At 50.9% G+C, this 17,490-nt stretch overlaps 1 protein-coding gene across 5 annotated transcripts in view; it reads left to right on the top strand.

The window, feature by feature from the left end:
• Col18a1 (collagen type XVIII alpha 1 chain) overlaps nt 1-17,490 on the top strand; it is a 113,448-nt gene that overhangs the window by 80,008 nt on the left and 15,950 nt on the right. For all 5 annotated transcript variants that reach the window (XM_052744600.1, XM_052744598.1, XM_052744597.1 and 2 more), the window contains 17 exons: nt 437-566; nt 4,955-5,031; nt 5,294-5,479; nt 8,405-8,431; nt 9,451-9,513; nt 9,619-9,696; nt 9,955-10,008; nt 10,165-10,323; nt 10,779-10,841; nt 11,621-11,647; nt 13,310-13,441; nt 13,967-14,029; nt 14,873-14,899; nt 15,887-15,922; nt 16,417-16,488; nt 16,729-16,764; nt 17,028-17,117. In XM_052744600.1, the coding sequence (XP_052600560.1) occupies nt 437-566; nt 4,955-5,031; nt 5,294-5,479; nt 8,405-8,431; nt 9,451-9,513; nt 9,619-9,696; nt 9,955-10,008; nt 10,165-10,323; nt 10,779-10,841; nt 11,621-11,647; nt 13,310-13,441; nt 13,967-14,029; nt 14,873-14,899; nt 15,887-15,922; nt 16,417-16,488; nt 16,729-16,764; nt 17,028-17,117 (1,320 nt within the window). The remainder of the gene's footprint in view (nt 1-436; nt 567-4,954; nt 5,032-5,293; nt 5,480-8,404; nt 8,432-9,450; nt 9,514-9,618; nt 9,697-9,954; nt 10,009-10,164; nt 10,324-10,778; nt 10,842-11,620; nt 11,648-13,309; nt 13,442-13,966; nt 14,030-14,872; nt 14,900-15,886; nt 15,923-16,416; nt 16,489-16,728; nt 16,765-17,027; nt 17,118-17,490) is intronic.

Genomic DNA, 17,490 nt, shown 5'->3' on the forward strand with positions numbered 1-17,490 from the left:
TTGGGCTGGGACCAAGGGGGAAGTTTCCGTCATGACCCTCAGTGAGAACACACCTGTTCCATACACCCTACTGTGACACCAGAGGACCCACTTAGGCGTCTCTGATGTTCTCCAGCCACAGGAAGTATCTGTACTAGGCCTGGGAAGGCTCTTTGTCCCTGGTCCTCTGGCAATGTTGAGTTTTAGGAATTAAGGACTATTGAAGTATATGACACCGACCTCCAGGCTGATGAAAAGCTTCAGCAAATAGCTCTGCAGAAAGTCCTGGGAATTCATTCCCACTAGAGTGATTTTCCTTATCTTCCTCAAAACCCTGTAAAGCATTCCATTTCATAAGCTGTAAACCCCAAAGCCAGACAGAACTGTCAGCTCAACCATGCATGGGATAGTTGCGTTGCTGAATGACACAGCCAGCTTTCCTTTCCTCCTCCTGCAGGATACATCCTCAGCACCAAGGCTTCCCCAGCCACCCCCTGTCACCTCCCCACCCCTGGCTGGAGGCAGTACCACACAAGATTCTAGAACAGAAGGAACGGAGGAAGAAACCACGGTAGATTCTGTAGGAGGTAAAACTTTTCTAGATGTGCTTTGTGTGTGCATGTGTGTGTCTGTGTGTTTGTGTGTGTGTGTGTGTGTGTGTGTGCACGTGCATGAGTTCGATGAGGGCTACGTCAGAGCCAGAACCATCCCCATCTGCAGCCCTTCCGCCTTCTAAGAAGGTCCTGTTCAGGCAGGCTCCTGGCTTGGCCCCAGAAGAATTCTGAGCCCAGCAGTTGTGACATGTCCTTCATCCTCTATTGTCTCTGTCTGTCACATGTAGGAACCTTTCCAGATGTGCCAACACCTGGTTCAGGGCCATCAGGTTTGCTAGGAGAGACTGAATTGGTCCAAGCGAGGAGTAATGTGATGTAGAGGAAAATACATCCTTAGTCCAGGCTGTGCCACAGGCCAGCATTTAGGGTTGGATATGTCTCCCACAGAAGCCACTGTTGGGGAGACACGCACAAGGCTCCTGGTCTGCAGGAGACATGTCAAATATGAATTGTGTGTCTTGGGATGTTCTCTGTTGCTGGCTTGCAAACCTGGTAACACTGTTATGTTACCAGGTAAATACCTCCTTCCGGCTCTATGGGATTGAAGCACAGTAGAGCCTGTGAATGGTCTCTGGGGGTCCCACAGGTTCCCAAAGGACTTCCATAGGTTCTAAGGAGAACAGGCTACGGCTCCTCCTGATGCTGACAGGACTCAAGTACTCACAGCCGTGAGATCCAGGGTCTAGATTTCCACTGGTCACCAGCCCTGGCTGCCTTCCTTTGTTAACCCACAAGTCAAGCAAGGCTGGAAAGTAGTCACTTCTTGGCTCGTGAGTGGGGACGTACATCCCACCTGGGCTGTGTGAGCCCATGGGCCTTGAGGTGAGCTCTGCCTTGACTCCCATCTGTCTGTGTTCTGGGATCCCAGGGAAGACAAGAAAACATGACCCCTACTCTGTCAGGTTCCCCTGGGCAGCCCCACCCCCACCGCTCTGCCTTTTGTCACCACAGATAGTTGTCCTTTCCCAGAATGTCACACTTGCGGGTATGCAGTAAGTATTACCTGGGGTTGCTTGGCACTTGTCCCTTTTGTAAATGGCATTCACGTAGCTAGTCCGTGGTTGACCTGTCATCCACAGTGTAGACAGACCACAATATATTTGCCCATTTACCTAGTGATGGGCGGATGCACTATGTCCATTGAGGACCTAGTGATGGGCATAGGTGCTATGTCCAGCTTGAGGACCTAGTGATGGGCATATGCGCTATGTCCAGCTTGAGGTGGTTCAGAGGAAGTTGCCCTGGGACTTCTGTCTCAGCTGCCACCACGCCATTTGCAGGGGGTTTGTCTGTTTTCCACCCAACCTAGTGTGGGGGAGTCTCTGCACCTCACCTCAGTGAGGTCACTAGACATGACTGCGTTAAGGATGTGAGGTGGCCTGCCTCATGCTCTCGTTTGTTAACATGATAATGAGCACCTTCTCATGGGCTTAAGTCTCAGGATATGTCTAGATTTTACACCAAGTTTTAATGGGCTGTATGATTTCTTATTGTTGAATTTTGAGAGTTCTTTATGTATTTGGGATTTAAACACAATTGTTGTCTTCTTCATATTCTCTTTCTCTAATATATATTCTTTCTCCCTATCTATCTATCTGTCTGTCTATCTATCTATCTATCTATCTATCTATCTATCTATCTATCTATATATATCTCCTTTCCTTTCCTTTTCTTGTCTTTTCAGGACAGGGTGTTCTCTGTGTAACAACCTAGGCTGGCCTTTAACTCAGAGATCCGCCTGCCTGCCTCTGCCTCCTGAGTACTGGGATTAAGGGCATATACCACCACCACCTGGCTCCCTTCCTTTCTTTGTCCCTTCCTACCTTGCCCTCGGAGGATATGGATATCTATATAATATATCTAAGTATATAGATATAACATCTATATCTATCTCTATATATGTATAGCAATATCTCCATGTACACACACACACACACACACACACACACACACACACACACACACACACACACGGGTTAAGCTGACCTTGAACTTGTGACCCTCCTGTCTTGCTTCTCAAGTGCTAGGATTACAGGTGTGAGCCACAACTGTCCAGCTTTATCTTCTTAACAGCATCTTTAGGAAAACATAACTTTCTAATTTTTGCTGAAATGCAGAGATGTCACTTCTGGTGTCATCTGAGACTCTGCCCAAGGTGATCCAAAGACCTACTTTAATTCTTTAAAAACTTTTTCTCCACTTGCTCTGTCACTGTTCAAAGACCCCTTTCCCTGCTGAGCTGACTCAGATGTGGAAGTCAGCCTCCCACCCCCGAGTCTATTTCCGGCTCTATTCTGTGCCGTCTTTCTTTACCATCCCAGTCTGTCTCTCTGAATCTCTCGGAGCCGTGGGTCTCCCTGCTGGTCTTGGCCGCCCGCTCCGCCTTCACCTCGCCCTCACCAGGTAGCTCAGCCCTCTGTCAACTATTTGCATTGCAGTCTCCGGGTGCTTGCCTGTTCACCTGAATTGTGGACTCTGGCTGTTGCCATCCACACATCCACAGAGGAGAAAAAGCCTGCTGGGGTTTTGTCGGGGAAGAGTAATGGCCCTGGAGACCCATCATCCTTGCCTTCTGTTTAGGTCTTGTTTGATTTCTCTTAGCAATGTTTGTACAGTTTTAAATATTCCCTGGGGCAGTGCTTTCAGGTTTGGGGAACCTCACGTTCTAGGAAAGCCTTGTTGCTGTAGGGAGAGCCCATACTGCCCTCTTGTGGTCAAACACGGCAGTTGGCTCCTGCAGTTGGGGCAGTTGAGCTGTGGTGGATGGGGCGGCTGGGTCATCCTGATCAGATACCTGGCTTACTTCTTACTAAGCTGTGATGAGCCTGTGACAGGGTGTGGGCAAAGACTGTTAGCAACGTATCCCCCCGACCCCTGAGAGAATGATCTCAGCCTCACAGGCTAGGAGTGGCTTTCCCTCGAACCCTGAGAATGAGTAAGGGGCCTGAGCACGCTGTTTGTGCAGCTCTTAGAGGGGGGGACTTCCACATTTGGCCAATCCTCATTTGTGGTTGCAGATCCTCAATCCTGCCAGGCGCTGAGCTCAGCCATGAATAGCTGTGTTAGCATCAATTCTAACCCAAGATGGGGGCTCTGTGCTCCAGGCAAGGGGCACTAGATGCCTCTAAATAGTGTTCAAGAATTAGAGCCCTTTGTTGGTCTCCAAGAGATGTGACATGTTGACATGGTAAATTTTATGCTGTCTGCTGCTAGTGAGACTTTAGGATCTACCTCCAGATATCACTCCACAACCCACTTATTAATCACAAGGGACTGGTACTTCATATTTTCGGGAAGGACCTTCCATGTGGTTCCAGTGAAGACAGGCTCCTGAGCCAGAGCTGATGCCCAAGATGGGGGAGGCATAGGAAGGAATGACAGCTGGTAGACTGGGCAGACTTCTCTTTCAGGCTTGGGGTCACCCAGGTTTCTGTGGCATTTTCTCTCTCTGACCTTTGAAGTCTTTGGTTTTTTTGTTTGTACACATCTGTGAGAGCCATTCTTAATTCAAAGGCTGCCCAAAACCAGGCAGCGGGCTCACTGGGCCTAACTTTGCCTCCAGCAGCCCTTGTGTGTTAGACACATGAAAGACCTGAAACCAACACAACAGGAGGTCCTGGGCTGGCGTCTTCATGGTTACTGTTCCCCGAGAAGAAGCCGGGGAGACCTGAGTGTGGGCCATTTATCAGGTCACTATTCCATTCTCAAGGGTGGATCCCTGAATGTGGCCGACTTGTGAGGGACAACCTGGCACTTGGGAAACACCACAGCGTTCAGGGCAGAGGTCATAACAAATGCCACAAATGTCCGGACAGTTCTGCAGAAGAGGAAATGGCATGTGTGTGCGCGCGCCTGTGTGTGTGAATTCACCATTGTGCGTGTGCCTATGTGTGTCTGAGTTCACCACTGTGCGTGTGCCTGTGTATGTCACATACACCTTTGTGTGTCAGAGGCACAGTGTGGATGGTGGGGTCTAGGGGGACCTCTGGGGTTCACCTCTCAGAACTGCTGTTGGTTTTCTCTTTTTCAAACTGCACGTTGGAAGAGGAGGAAGTGGTAAGGAGTTTTGATGGTGAGGTGTTAAACCTTCGGAAGGTTTCGGTTGTCACTGGACTTGCTTTAAATGGCTGTCTGTGATGACTTTGGTCCTTCTCTCCCGTTGCCCATGCTAGGTGGCCATTCCCAGTCACCGTTCCCATGGTCCCTGTCCTCAGGGGTATGGGTGGGTGGAAAGGGGAATGGCCGTTCCCATAGACTCATCCTCAATGGCTCTTGGGGGTTGAGAAGCAAGGCTTGGGGGGCAAGGCCGAGAGCCTGGGGGCCGCTCCAAGCTTGACGGTGCCGCCTCTACCTCTTCCCAGCTGAGCCCCTTCCTGGCACAGATTCAAGCAGTGCCTGGGGAGAGAATGTCCAGAACCATGGAGGTGACTTGATCAAGGTGAGGCCACCACCCCATGACCTTGTTCCAGGGGACCTGGGGACCCTCATTGGCTTCCATGCTTCTCACCCTGACTTTACAGGAACCCTCAGGTCCACACTCCCTCTCTCAGCCCCCTGCCCTATCCTCTGCACACTGCTTTTCCACCTCCCTGCCATACCTCCTGGCGTCCTTTCTGAGATTCATTCCCCGGAGAATGTAGCAGCAGTGTGAGGTGAATTTGTATGTGGGTTGTGGCAGCCTGTATCTTCTTTGTCCCTAGGGAGGTCTCAAGGGACAAAAGGGGGAACCAGGTGCTCAGGGCCTACCTGGCCCAGCTGGGCCCCAGGGTCCTGCAGGCCCAGTGGTACAGAGCCCCAATGCACAACCTGTCCCTGGAGCACAAGGACCCCCGGGACCTCAGGGGCCACCAGGGAAGGATGGCGCTCCAGGAAGGGATGGCGAACCGGTGAGTACTGGTCTCTCTTTGTGATCTGGGCTGGAGCTGAGGTCTCTGACTGGGGAGAGTTGGTTGGGATCGGAGTAGCAACATCCTTGGCCACTGGAATTTCTACCAGCCTTTTGCTGTGCATTGGAGCCGGAAGGTAGTTAGAGCATGGAGGCCAGGCATGCCCAAGCGACCCCTGGACCTCTAAGCTCTGTTGCAGAATTGTGGTCTGTTGTAGGTGTGGGATCACTCAGAGATTCCCCATGACCATGAATACATTTTAATACAGGAGGCTTTATTAAATAGTGGTGCCGGATACTCATGGCACCAGGATTGCAACCAAGACCGAGCGCTCCCAAGATACAGCATCTATTCATATTAGTCCAAGGCTTATGAAGTCAAACCTCACAAGATTACATGTATTCTGTGTACATGTAGGCAGGGTCTAATTTTAACATGTATGTCAAACCCCACAAGATTACATGTATTCTGTGTACATGTAGGCAGGGTCTGATTTTAACATGTATGTCAAACCCCACAAGATTACATGTATTCTGTGTACATGTAGGCAGGGTCTGATTTTAACATGTATGTCAAACCCCACAAGATGACATGTATTCTGTGTACATGTAGGCAGGGTCTGATTTTAACATGTATGTCAAACCCCACAAGATGACATGTATTCTGTGTACATGTAGGCAGGGTCTGATTTTAACATGTATGTCAAACCCCACAAGATTACATGTATTCTGTGTACATGTAGGCAGGGTCTGATTTTAACATGTATGTCAAACCCCACAAGATTACATGTATTCTGTGTACATGTAGGCAGGGTCTGATTTTAACATGTATGTCAAACCCCACAAGATGACATGTATTCTGTGTACATGTAGGCAGGGTCTGATTTTAACATGTATGTCAAACCCCACAAGATTACATGTATTCTGTGTACATGTAGGCAGGGTCTGATTTTAACATGTATGTCAAACCCCACAAGATTACATGTATTCTGTGTACATGTAGGCAGGGTCTGATTTTAACATGTATGTCAAACCCCACAAGATGACATGTATTCTGTGTACATGTAGGCAGGGTCTGATTTTAACATGTATGTCAAACCCCACAAGATGACATGTATTCTGTGTACATGTAGGCAGGGTCTGATTTTAACATGTATGTCAAACCCCACAAGATTACATGTATTCTGTGTACATGTAGGCAGGGTCTGATTTTAACATGTATGTCAAACCCCACAAGATGACATGTATTCTGTGTACATGTAGGCAGGGTCTGATTTTAACATGTATGTCAAACCCCACAAGATTACATGTATTCTGTGTACATGTAGGCAGGGTCTGATTTTAACATGTATTCTGTGTACATGTAGGCAGGGTCTGATTTTAACATGTATGTCAAACCCCACAAGATTACATGTATTCTGTGTACATGTAGGCAGGGTCTGATTTTAACATGTATGTCAAACCCCACAAGATGACATGTATTCTGTGTACATGTAGGCAGGGTCTGATTTTAACATGTATGTCAAACCCCACAAGATTACATGTATTCTGTGTACATGTAGGCAGGGTCTGATTTTAACATGTATGTCAAACCCCACAAGATGACATGTATTCTGTGTACATGTAGGCAGGGTCTGATTTTAACATGTATGTCAAACCCCACAAGATGACATGTATTCTGTGTACATGTAGGCAGGGTCTGATTTTAACATGTATGTCAAACCCCACAAGATTACATGTATTCTGTGTACATGTAGGCAGGGTCTGATTTTAACATGTATGTCAAACCCCACAAGATTACATGTATTCTGTGTACATGTAGGCAGGGTCTGATTTTAACATGTATGTCAAACCCCACAAGATTACATGTATTCTGTGTACATGTAGGCAGGGTCTGATTTTAACATGTATGTCAAACCCCACAAGATGACATGTATTCTGTGTACATGTAGGCAGGGTCTGATTTTAACATGTATGTCAAACCCCACAAGATGACATGTATTCTGTGTACATGTAGGCAGGGTCTGATTTTAACATGTATGTCAAACCCCACAAGATGACATGTATTCTGTGTACATGTAGGCAGGGTCTGATTTTAACATGTATGTCAAACCCCACAAGATGACATGTATTCTGTGTCCATGTAGGCAGGGTCTGATTTTAACATGTACGTCTTGCAGTTGTCCTAGTCATTGAACAGAGCGAGCAAAGTTTGATTACAAAATCACAAATAACTGTTAGTCTTATGTCCTCTCTTACTAAAACAGCAAATTTTACAAGATCAGTCCATTTAAGAATAGTCTTCTTCTGAGCCGGGCGGTGGTGGCGCACGCCTTTAATCCCAGCACTCGGGAGGCAGAGCCAGGCGGATCTCTGTGAGTTCGAGGCCAGCCTGGGCTACCAAGTGAGTTCCAGGAAAGGCGCAAAGCTACACAGAGAAACCCTGTCTCGAAAAAACCAAAAAAAAAAAAAAAAAAAAAAAAAAAAAGAATAGTCTTCTGCCCAGGGATAGTGGCACACGCCATTAATGCCAACACTCAGGGGCAGAGTCAGATGGATCTCTGTGAGTTCAAGGCCAGCCTGGTCTACAGAACCAGTTCTAGGACAGTCAGGACTACACAGAGAAACCCTGTCTCGAAAAACACCAAAACAACAACAACAACAAAATACTCTTCAACATCTAGGGAAGAAGGAAAGTGGATTGCTAGGTTACACGTTAAAGACATTTTTTTTCTTTTCGGTCTCTCAAGCATAGTGAGGTTATGTTCAAAGTAACGTTAACCACCATGCTGTCAGCAGCAGACATCGTCTAGGTGCTCCGCTGTACACCACAAGGGCACTGAGAGCTGGTGCGTTTCTGGGTCCAGTCTTGGGTAGTGGCGGCCGGGCTGTTTCCATTCATAGTGTCTTCTCTTGCACGTTACAGGGTGACCCCGGTGAAGATGGGAGACCGGTAAGTTGGATTTTTCTCTGCACCGGACACAATACCATGCTTACAAAGGACCTGCAGGCCATCTGCAGTGACACAGGGTGACAGTTTCCCAGAGAGGACACTGCAGAAAGGCAGCTTTAAGGGGGGTGCCCTTCAGATGTCTGTCTGTCTGTCTGTCTATCTGTCTGTCTGTCTGTCTGTCTGTCTATCTATCTATCTATCTATCTATCTATCTATCTATCTAGTTTAGTTTTTCTTGACAGGGTTTCTCTGTGTAGCTTTGTTGCCTGTCCTGGATCTCGCTCCATAGACCAGGCTGGCCTCGAACTCACAGAGATCCGCCTGGCTCTGCCTCCCGAGTGCTGGGATTAAAGGTGTGCGCCACCAGCGCCTGGCTGTACTTTAGATCGTAAGCCTGTGTACTTCGATGCTTGCGCGACTACCAAAACCACACAGTGTTGCTTCCAGAGAAGGTGGAGTGGGGGTCTACTACAGAGTGGGGAAGTCAGAGTCCAAGAGAGGGGCTGCATGAGAAGATGGGGTCCTCCGTGCTGCCAGAGTGGCCATAGGGCGCTCTTTGTACCTGACCGAGTCGTGCCGAAACTGCCCCCAGCCCAAGCTCAGTCGTAACTGGAGGTTTCCCTGAGCCCAATGCATCCATCCGGTTTGCACAGATGTACGTGCATCACACAGACACAGTGGACTTACCACTGCCAAGGATAGCTGTGGTCCCCATATCTGATGTCTCTGAAGAGGATGTGTGTTATCTCCAGGCATTGTGATAAGACTTAGTCAGTGCCATCCATAGCCAGTGGTGCCACTTTTAAATCCTGGCTTTTTTTCTGGGGTCACCTTGGTGTCATGGTCTCTCCTGGCTTAGTAGGCCTCCATGAATCCCTGAAGGGCTTGACTCCCATCTGCCCGCCAACCCCCACCCCCACCCCGCCAGCTCTGGAATGAGAAGCATTTGGAGCTCAAGATTCATTGTGTGAAGAAAGAGAGATGCTTCTCTCTGCCTAGCCCCTACCCTTGTTTTTCAGGGTGACACTGGGCCTCAGGGCTTTCCAGGGACTCCAGGAGAGGTGGGCCCCAAGGGTGAGAAGGTAAGTGTGTGCAGATCAGGGCATGGCCCCTTTCCTGTCTCAGCTCCTGACTAAAAGTGGGGACCATGTGTCCTCAGTGTGACAGATTTTTGTCTTATGTCCCAGGGAGATCCTGGTGTTGGACCTCGAGGACCTCCAGGACCTCCTGGGCCACCAGGACCCTCCTTCAGACAGGACAAGCTGGTAAGTTCCATCCTTGGCCTCCTCCACGCCAGGTCCTAGTACTCAACCCTAAGACCAGCTCCTGGTAGTGTTGGCCCAAGAGCATGGGTCCCTACTGCAGCCTTGGAACGGTGGCCAGGCTGTGGGGCAAAGCATGATGTCCCACCCCCTCATCTCAGGCATCTTTGGGTGGTTAGGGGATAGGATAGCTAGGGGCTGCTGTCTAGTACTCAGGATGATGGATCTATGTCCTGTGGTGATTCTCTTGCCCTCCCTCAGACCTTCATTGACATGGAAGGATCCGGTTTCAGTGGAGATTTGGAGAGCCTCAGAGTAAGTGGCTATACCCTACACCTGCTGTCATTGGGCACATGTAGAACACGACGTCATCAGTGGGACCCCTTGGGGTTGGGACAGGACTAGCTGGGGATGTGTTCAATGTCCAGCATGGCTTTGTATTCTATGATGGACTGTATCTCTCATGTCCAGGGCCCACGAGGCTTCCCTGGCCCCCCAGGGCCCCCTGGTGTCCCAGGACTGCCTGGTGAGCCAGGGCGCTTTGGGGTCAACAGCTCCTATGCTCCAGGACCTGCAGGCCTTCCTGGTGTGCCTGGGAAGGAAGGGCCCCCCGGATTTCCTGGTCCCCCGGTAAGTTCTCCTTCCTCCCCTGTCCCAGAGCACCCTCTTGACTGGGAACAGGGCAGGGGAGCATCACATGAGGTCTCTTGCTGGATCTATCTCAGGATCCCCGTGCTCCATTCTCCATTCCTCAAGGGTGGAGGCTGTCCCCATTTTGAGTCACTCAGGATGGGGGTGGGGTAGGCTACCTTTTGGTTCTAGGGGTGCTGACCCACTAGCTGACTCTGAGACACACATTTAACCACTCTAGACTGAACGGATACATGAGTCTCCCTTAGTTTCCCCAGCATAATCAGCTGCTCAGAAAGAAATAACCCACACAGTGGTTTCTATACTGTGGCGACGCCTTCTGGGCATGCCTTGTGGGGGAAACACCGTATGGCTCTTAGGAAGTCTGGGTGCTAGCTGTCACCTGCTCACCGTGGATCCTGTCCAGCCCATCTCTTTGTTCTTCTGTCCCCCAGGGACCTCCAGGTCCTCCAGGCAAAGAGGGCGCACCAGGAGCGGCTGGCCAGAAAGGCAGTGTTGTAAGTCAGCTTCTGTAGGTGGATGTAACTCAGCACATGCCTGTAGCCAGCGGGGGTGGGGGTGGAGGTGGACACTGCATGCTTGGGGTCTGTGGAGAGTGCGTGCCATAGGGTGAGGCTGCGGACACGGCCTGCATCCTCAGCTTAGGGCCAGCAGGGCTCAGGTTCAAGTCAGGGTCTCCATATGTGTTTCTTACCACTACAGATGGGCTAGCAGCTTAGGAGTCGGTGCTTCCTTTGGTTTGAAAGGCTTATTTTTGGTTTCAGTGTAGCTGGATTGATAGAAGTCTTCAGAGGCGGGCCAGCCGATACTGACCACGATCTACTATGGTCTCGTGCAGTTGAGGGAGGGAGGGAGGCCATATGGAGAGCTGCTCACAGCACTTCCTGGGAATGGGATGAGGAAGACCTTGCCACCGATGCTGAGCAACAGAAAGTCCTTTTACATGAACTATGCCCAGAGCTTGTCTCTGTTTTCAGCCAAGCCTAAAGGGCTCCGCTGCTCGGGAGGTGTTCTGAGAGGCATTCATGGTGGGAAGATGCTTTAGATGCTTTAGGCTTGGGCTCTCCTGACTCCCCTTCCTGCTGAGCTTCCCAGAGCATCCCTAACAGACAAGGGAGGGGGCAGGAACCGGCCCAGAAAACACTAGAGTCAGCATAAACAGAACACAGTACCCTTTGAGGGCAGGTAGTTACCACGGGGCTGTTGGTTTGCTTTTCTCTGATTGCTACACCCATGTCTGAATTTATTATAATCCTGTCCTTTTTTTTCCCCATAGGGCGATGTGGGAATCCCAGGACCCAAGGTACAAGGCAGTTTTCATTCTGGCAGAGCTGGGGCTACCTGCTTGATAAAAGTACCTAGGCAGGATGTAGGGGGCGCCTTGACCAGTGAATACATAGTCTTTGGTGTGTGTGTGTGTGTGTGTGTGTGTGTGTGTGTGTGTGTGTGTGTGTGTGTGTCCACTCAGTTCTGTTCTGCTAATGCAATGGAACCAGAGGTGCTGTGTTTAGAAATGAGCTCCCAGTGGGCAGGTACAAGGGAAGGCTCCCTGGGAACTTCTGGGGTACCTTGATCAGGCACCTCAGGATCATCGCTGCCCAACTCATCATGGTCCCCAGCGGCATTCCCAGCATATCCTCACCCATTGCTGTACGGGGAATGCCATGCTGGCACCCCCTGTGCTCTGATAGGCATCCTGGCTGGTGTTCAAAGAAAGAGCTGGAGCAAACAGGAAAATCTAGTGGGGAGAGAGACGAGAGCAACATGGGCATCAGAAGGTAGATGAACGTGTCAGAAGGAGATGGGAAAGAGATGGGCTGATGTGGGCCGAGTATGTCAATGTGCATGCGCACGCACACTTGTTTCTCTGTATAGTACGGGTGTATCTGCACACAACACTGGTATACGCATTCATGTCTGTTTGTGCACTTGTATCTGCGCACACACACACACACACAGAGGGTCTTCAAGGATACATAAATGAAGTTTTTACCGAGGTTAAAGAGGAAGGTTAAAGAGCTGACAGCCGTACTAGGTATCCGCCTGAAACTGAGTAGCTACATCCACAGCTGGAGACCCCACACCCACACAGATGCCTACATCCTCATCATACCCAAAGGAGCTTGTTGGGAGAGGAAGCATCTCATGGAGCTCAGGCTGTCTTTGAACTCAGCTGGACCCTTTATAGGAAGGTTCATGTCAAGCGAGGCTGTCTTATGCTTCAGCTGGGTTCAGGGCATTTCCCATACTGTCACGTGTGCCTCTGAGCAGCCCAGGAGAGAATGGTGGTGGTCTCAGTTCTTACTTCAGAGAGGTGACTTGGCTGCCAGCAGGGTCCCTGGGGTATGCTGGCCCACCAGGTCCGACTTTAGGGCTGACCTGCTTAGAATAGAGCCTTCTGAACCAGGGCCTCCCTGTCTGAGCTCCAAGCTCCTGCCTCAGTCTGCTTCCTTGATCTGGTCCCTCCGACTCCCAGACAAATCCTACACACATGTGCTTGCTTCTGCTCCCCGGGGTTTTCAAACACCCAAAGTTATAGCAACACCTGTGTCAGTGTGAGCCCAAGCACTTGGTGGCTACAGGGTCCCCCACAGACCCACCCTGAAGCTGTCTCTCCCTGTACCTTCCAGCAGCCTGCCCCTCCTCCTTACCGACTTTATCTGCTTCTTGCTATCCCTGTCCCCACTGTCAGAGAGCTGGGACCCAAGGTTACCAGCCATGGTGTACAGCGTGCTCTGTGACATTGTGGCCCAAGCCAGGATGTCAGGCTTGTGAACTGTGACTCTCACTTGACCCTGCTGTTTTGAGTCAGCGAATTGCCTGTGTGCCTTGTGGAATGTGATTTATCTCTGGGTTTTCAGATTTTTGAAAAGTTTTGGAAGGAAGTGCGTGTTCCTTGAGGTTGCCTGTAGCTTTGCTGAAGCCCAGAGCCAAGAACGGTGACCTTGGCCTTCTGTCTGTGCAGGGGAGCAAAGGAGACCTTGGGCCTGTCGGTGTACCTGGAAAGACTGGCATGGCTGGACCCCCTGGGCCAACTGGGCCCCCAGGACCCCCAGGACCACCTGGGCCACCAGGACCGGGATTCGCTGCTGGATTTGTGAGTCAGGAAGCCTGGGCTGTACCCCCACTGCTGCCTTCTCTCCAGGCAGCTCACACTCTGAGCAGAACCCCCTAAGCAGGGCCCAGCTCCTGTTACCATGTGGGTTTCTCCTGTTCCCATCTTTGGGCCCCCACTTCTGAGCCCCAAATGCCTGGATGGGTTAGCTCAGTCCTGGATTGCCCTCAGTGTGCGCTCAGATGTTCTAGTGTCTGTGGCTGCCATTCCAGCCCCTCCACCCTTAGCTGCTGAAAACCTGCTTATATACCCAGGTACAATTTCTCTTGCACACACGCAGGCTAGAGCCTTGTGACTGAGCAGGGTGCCTACCCCCATCAGTGTCTGATTAACACACACACACACACACACACACACACACACACACACACACACACACACACACACACGACCCAAGCTCTGTCAATCATCCACTTTACTTTCCCCCAACTCCACTTTCCTGGCCTCAGGGAAGCCTCCTTCTTAGTAAGGATCAGAGACTAAGCATCCCTTTTATGTTCCCTTCAGGATGATATGGAAGGCTCTGGGATACCCTTCTGGTCAACAGCCCGAAGCTCCGATGGGCTGCAGGTACTGCCCATGAGTTGGGGTAGGAGGCGGGTCCCAGGTCAGTGGTGTCGTTGGGACAGCCTCATATAGGGCAAGGAGCCCTCAGCGGTGTGGGGATGTGGGCCATAGTACCCCCCACCCCAGAAAGACCTGATCACAAACTGTCCTGGGATTGGGGGTGGTGACAGGTAGATAGGTCCTTCCCTATTTGATTCCTTCCGTGGCTACAACTTGAAGACGTGACAGATATGTGGCCAGAGTAGACTGCAGTTAAGGGGCACTTGGGGGAGTCCCCCACGTTTCCCTGTTGACCTGTGTGTAGTTTGGATTAGGTCAGCAAAGAAGAGCTGAGGTCCCAAAGTCCCCAAATGGCGGTGTATCAAGGCACATGTGTGCAGGCATGCACAAACTATGGCTCTGCCCAGGATACCACTTTCCCGGAGACGACTGCCCTTCCCTGAGGAGTAGCAGCATGTCCCAGCCTTGGCCCTGGAGGACACCAGGCTAACCTCTAGTCTCTGAGGCTACCACTGGCAGATGCTACTGTGATAGTAGTTAAAATAATTATTGTTATTCTTTGTAATTTTTCAGTATGTAGTTTTATTTGAAAACAATTTCAAATGTAGACAGATTATAAGGACAACAGAAAGAACTCCCGTTTGGCTTTGAACCGGATGATGCTCAGTTCAAGTTCAATTGCCCCTGTTGATAGCTTTTACAATTGAAGGCTCTGCTCAGAGCTTGTGTCGTGACAGGCTCAGGCCTCAGTTTTTATTTTCACCAGAGCCATGAGGTTTGGAAAGGGTTAACCAACGGGGCATAAAGCAGATCCGGGTCACTAACACTTGTTTCCTTGATTCCCAGGGACCTCCAGGGTTGCCAGGACTCAAGGTGAGTGAGGGAGGCGTTTCTTGGAGACCTGCCTAGCAAGCTAATACTTTGTGAGTTCAGCATGGAAGTTTGCAAAATACAGCAGGCGGCTTCATGGAAAAATAGCCACGTGCTTTTTCCCATGCACTGAGCATTAGTGGGGTCATGCCCTATCTTTCCAAAGCCCCAGGAATTGAGATTCCTGGCTTCACACATCTGAAGCATGCTAAAATTTTGAGAAGGAGCCCAGAACCACCCCCTGTGGTCTCAGCTTCGGGGCCAGTAGGCTGGTGTCCCCTGGAGGATCTGAGAGTTTTGTTCTCAGCTTCCCATGTCATCCTTGGGGACACCAGCCCACAGACTTGGCCGCACCGCTCCCACCTTTCCTCATGCTTGAATCAGGCTCCTCAGGGTGGGCACGAGGGTGGGGAACACCGGAATAATCCCCACCAGGGCGTCCTGACTTTCTAACTGGCCTCTGCTGTCCCTCTGGTCCCCCTAGAATGTTTTCTGTGACTTACAAAGCACTCGATGGGCATTTCAAAGGGCTGGATTTTCAGATGGGCCTGTGTTGGGCTTTTTTCTTTTTTTAAAGACAGGGTTTCTCTGTGTAGCCCTGGCTATCCTGGAGCTCAACTCACTCTGTAGACCAGGCTGGCCTCAAACTCAGAGATCCGCCTGTCTCTGCCTCTTGAGTGCTGGGATTAAAGGTGGACTTTTTTTTTTTTTTTTAAATATGTTAAGAAGTCACTTCAGAGAACTTGTTTCTTACAGTGGAGATGGTGGGACCTGCTTCCAGCTTCTACACTATCCAGAACTGTCCAATCCCCCATGATGCTAGGATATATTTTGTACCTTCTACCAGTATGGGCCTCTACTTTGTCATCTAGGGTTCTAGGACCCTTGGGAGGGCCAGGACATCCTGGGTAATTAACAGAGGAGCATGTAGCTTGGTTTGGGGGTGGGCCAGCTAACACTCCAAGCTCATAGAGCACTTTGTCCACTTAGGGAGATCCTGGAGTGGCAGGGCTGCCTGGAATCAAGGTAGGTACTGGGGATGGAGAGGGGCCTGTAGGGACCAGAAAGCATGCCCCACAAGCCTCAGTAGACAGGGTGTGTCAGGCGTACATCTCAGAGACAGCCTAAGAATAGAAGACATGTAGTGAGGCCCCTGTGCCATCCTGCCCTCAGTCATCCTGTCTTGCTCTCATTGTTCCTCATACTTTTGTTTCTTTATAATTGAACTGCTTGATTCAGAGAGAGCTACCCAGGTCAAGCCTCTGCCTTTGGGCACACCCCCGTACACCTGCCCCAATTGGGGGAAATGAGCTTCCTCCCCTACCCACCCCCTCTTCCCTGCCACCCTCCTCCCTTGTCTTCTTCCTCACCCGACAGAGCGAGCTATGCCGCCCTCCAGAGGTTTAGCCAAGCCCGCAGGAACCTAGGCCGTGGTCATGCCCCTGGTTGCTGTGGCCTCCTCTCCAGTCTCTGCTGCCTGGCTGCAGGCTGACCCTCGTCCTTCCATTTGTCTGTCCCAGGGAGAAGTTGGAGCAGATGGAGCCCAGGGCGTCCCTGGCCTCCCAGGAAGAGAAGGTGCAGCTGGGCCCCCGGTGAGTGAGAGGGGAAAGGTGGCCCTTGGGGTATCCTGGACCTCTGTGTCCCCCACCTACTACACCGTGCCCTGTGGAGCCAAATGCAAGTCTGGTCAGGGTTTTGGGTGTCTATCTCTGTTCTCCAAGGTTCTAGGAAACACAGAATCCCTGTCTACCTTGGAAGCCAGGCCCAGGTAGGCTGGTCCCTGAAGGGACTCTGGTTCTGTCTACAATGACCCATTTCCTCTGTCTCTGCAGGGGCTAAAAGGAGAGAAAGGGAGCCAGGGAGAAAAGGTGAGTGTCTCTGTAGTCATAGGTACCCAGTGGTCAAAGAGTTGAGCTGCCTAGGCCTCAGGGAGAGGAATCCCATCATGCCCCAGCCTCAGGCCCAAACCACCTGGCCACCCATGTAACCTCAGAGAGCTGAGCAGAGACCCTTAGGTCAGCAGGAGTAGCTCTCAGCTACTGTCTACAAACCTAGTACCTGGGCTATGGGTAGGCTCTGGGGTCCTGGCCAGAGGAACCAGAACCATTACCTCTTTGCCATTCTCTTCCAGGGAAACCCAGGAAAAGATGGAGTGGGGCTACCAGGCCTCCCTGGCCCCCCAGGACCTCCAGGGCCTGTGGTCTATGTGTCGAATGAGGATGTAAGTACACCGTGGAGTGCGGCAGGGACTCATCTCTCGGTCTAGGAATTGCCCGTAGTTGGCCTGCCTCGTCAGAATGGCATGAGGAGCCATGGTGTCTCACGAAAAGGCTGTGTTGGCGAGTAGCTCTCTCCTTGCCAGAGCTTCTCAGCCTTCTTGGTTGTGAAGGCCACCACTGCCGTTTCGTGGTGCCTCTAGCAACATACTCAAGTGGCCTAGCCCCGGAGTAAATGGGTCCTTCCCAGCCCCACCATAGAACCCAGGGGCCAAGCTGCTTCCCAAGCTCACTTCTCTGCAGCAAGAAGCCCAAGTCTCCGGGTGTCAGATGCAGGGCCCAGGGGAGCTGAGAATGCAGGGGAGAGGCTGCCCTAGA

Source organism: Peromyscus californicus, unplaced genomic scaffold, assembly GCF_007827085.1.
Source record: "Peromyscus californicus insignis strain IS unplaced genomic scaffold, ASM782708v3 Scaffold_19__1_contigs__length_69161282, whole genome shotgun sequence".
Lineage (NCBI taxonomy): Eukaryota > Metazoa > Chordata > Mammalia > Rodentia > Cricetidae > Peromyscus > Peromyscus californicus.